Here is a 2958-nt window from a genome sequence, read left to right as displayed (position 1 = left end):
TATATATGTGTGTGTGTGTGTGTGTGTGTTTGTGTGTGTGTATGTATACTTATAGTTTTTGAATAGTCTTAGCTTTCGTATTAATTTCTTTCTGTTAATTTTGGGATTGAAATACGACTCAGAATTCTCCCCGAGTGCATCAAGTCAATCGTATCTGTACTGCATATTACAAAACATGAGCAGATTCAAAGCATCTTTACAGAAGTTCATGATGTTAATGTTTGTAACATAATATATTCACGCCTTACAGTCATGTTTGGCAGATCAGAGCTTATACTCTAATAATCATATTAATCACAGGCTCGTAACAATTAAAAGACCACATGGAATATCCGTCACCCTGCTGGGCTACTAAATGACCTGAAAAAGGCATGATTAAAACGATTTCAAACAAGAAATGTTACTTTTTTGTCGTTATCTGAAGTGGATTTATTCAGCAAGGATGCACTAAATTGATCAAAGTGCTAAAAATCTGAAAATGCTGTTCTTTTGAACTTTCTATTACCTAAAAGGAACCTGAAAAAATGTATCACAACAATCAGAATCTTTAGTTTGTTTTGGGGAAGCTCCTCTCTCACCTCTCGCAGTCTGGCCTCCAGCTCCAGCACTCTGCTCTTGTTGGTCTGCTCTTGTTGGGTCAGTTTCTCCAGATGCTCCTCCAGCTTTGCGTTCTGCGCCTCCAGTTTTCCAGCCTGAGACTCCAGATAAAACTTCTGCTGCCTGAGTTCAGAGATCATCTCCTCTTGGGCTTTCCTGAAGATCGCAAACAAGATTTAAACGGTTGAAAATTGATGAAAACTACGGCTGCACTTCATTTCGACATTATACTAACTATAAGTAGCTTTGTACGCATGTTCTGGACCCATTAAAATAAAAAAAATATTAAGTCTTTTAATACTGTAATGACTGCTAGTCGACATGTAGTTGCAAAGTTACTTAATGTTAGTATCGAAATAAAGTGTTACTAAAATTGCAAAGACAGTCAATCAGTCAAAAACTTGTTTCTAGACCCTCATAGAGCTGAATTACTTGTTACTGGTTAAACTAGTTAAGTGGGGACTTCACCAGCAGGCATCTAAACCAGAACTTACACTGGTGAATGAAAAAGCATGAAATGGTTTTAATGCTAATACTACATGAAAGCAAAAGAAATAAGCCACAAGACTCTTGCAAAAAAAGCACAGAAGCGATTTTATGACCATACCAAGCAAATTTAATAATATTGGCTAATTTCAAATAAGTTTTTGGAGAATAAAATGTTGTGTTTGGTTGATATAATGTGTTACACTGCATGTCTCAATATCTGCGTAAAAATTCAAACAACATGCTTATTAAAATAAGAATAAGAAATAAGGACATTTTATTGTGTTTTAAATTAGTAAAAAATTTAAAAATTGTAAACAATTCAATTACCGACAAAAAAAAAATAAAATAGTATTTGGCTTGGTCATAAATTGTTTTTTGTTGTAAATATGACCGACAAGACTGAATGACACTGAATGACATTTTAAAGAGTAAATTTAGTAAATCGGAAAAATTTGTTATATTTATTTTTGGCTCAGAAAAACAAAAAAAAATTTTTGCATTATTACCTTTGACCCATAAATATTTTTATTTTATTATATTTGTTTTGAAAGAAATAGTAAATATCATGTTGATAAATTGTTTTGTGTTTTACTATTATTTTAACACCGCAAGTTACAGTAAAACTTACTTTATTACACATGATTACGGTTTAAATTGTTTTGTTTCTTTTTTTTTTTCGTTTTTGTTAAGCAGCGACATACTTTTTTATTTTTCCGTTTTTTTCAAGTTTCAGCACTTTTGCTGTGCGCTTCTGTATTTTTGCACGTCAGCGTAAGTGACCGGCATACACTTTAACGCAAAAAAAAAAAAAAAGAAATGATTTCCAAAGAAACCCGTATCCAATACAAACCGTGCATTTGACGAGATTTTGGAGCACGGCGTGAAGCGGAATGCCTGATCGCTTTTACGCAACGACAGGCAACCGCAACGTGATAAAATCATTCGATTAATAATTAAACGCGTTACTAAAAATAATCCAAACAAACAGCTCTTCAGTCAAGCAATACGGTGTGTGAATCAGCTGGAGTCTGTGTGGAAACTCACATGTTTTTCTGCGTGTAAATGCTGCTGTTGGCTGCCAGCTTGTTGGCCTCGGACAGCTCGGCGATCCTCTGCTCCAGATTGGTCATCTTTGACTCCATGGCATTGATGGTCTACATGGAGCATAGTCACGTATGAGCAAACTAGACATTATAGCTCACAGAAGAGCTCGGATTTCTTTCTGAGGCCAGCTGGTTAGCGCCGGTCAAGCTGGTGAATCAGTATAGTCAACCAAGTATACTAGTCGTGTCAAAAGTACCAAATTTGGCAAAAGCAACCATACCGGCCTTCCTACAGCACCAAACATAACACAAAAAGTCTTACTTAAAATAAAAGTAAATAATACAATTTTTAATGCATGTGACAAATACAAAAATTACTAAAACTTTAAAATTAAAAGGAAAATAAACTATATAATAGATACTGATCACTGATTCACTTTACCTTTTTAAACCACTGCTTACTTAATATAAAAATATATGTCTACATCATATATGTCTGCAAGTCTGTATTTGTAATTATTAGTAGGATTAACTCATAATTTCTCTTTAAGCTAAATCAAATATTCAAAATAGGTCCAATAGTTATTGATGTTGTAGTAAAATTGGTACAGAGACATTTTAGACGGTAATTATACTTCTGAATATATTTTAGTATAAGCCTGTATTTTATCTCTTTTAGTAAAATAATTATTTCCATACAATGTGTTTTTTTTTTAACAAATTCCCTGCTGATTTTTTACATGTTATTATATTTTACAATACGATATATTATTATGTTATTATATTTTACAATACAATAACATGCCATGATGCAAAAAAATAATATAAT

The 2958-nt window shown here is 32.9% G+C and overlaps 1 protein-coding gene across 1 annotated transcript; it reads right to left on the bottom strand.

Annotated features, from left to right (window-relative positions):
* Positions 1 to 578: 578 nt before the first annotated feature.
* On the bottom strand, positions 579 to 2240 carry LOC122332385 (citron Rho-interacting kinase-like; the record flags this gene model as incomplete). The annotated part of the gene is made up of 2 exons (XM_043229688.1): positions 579 to 753; positions 2131 to 2240. Coding segments are annotated over 2 exons (285 nt in total), but the record flags the coding sequence as incomplete, so codon positions are not given.
* Between the last annotated feature and the right edge of the window lie 718 nt (positions 2241 to 2958).

This window comes from Puntigrus tetrazona, unplaced genomic scaffold (genome assembly GCF_018831695.1).
Source record: "Puntigrus tetrazona isolate hp1 unplaced genomic scaffold, ASM1883169v1 S000000044, whole genome shotgun sequence".
In the NCBI taxonomy this organism is placed as follows: domain Eukaryota; kingdom Metazoa; phylum Chordata; class Actinopteri; order Cypriniformes; family Cyprinidae; genus Puntigrus; species Puntigrus tetrazona.
The sequence above is the reverse complement of the archived record's forward strand: the minus strand, read 5'-3'. Positions and strand labels throughout refer to the sequence as shown.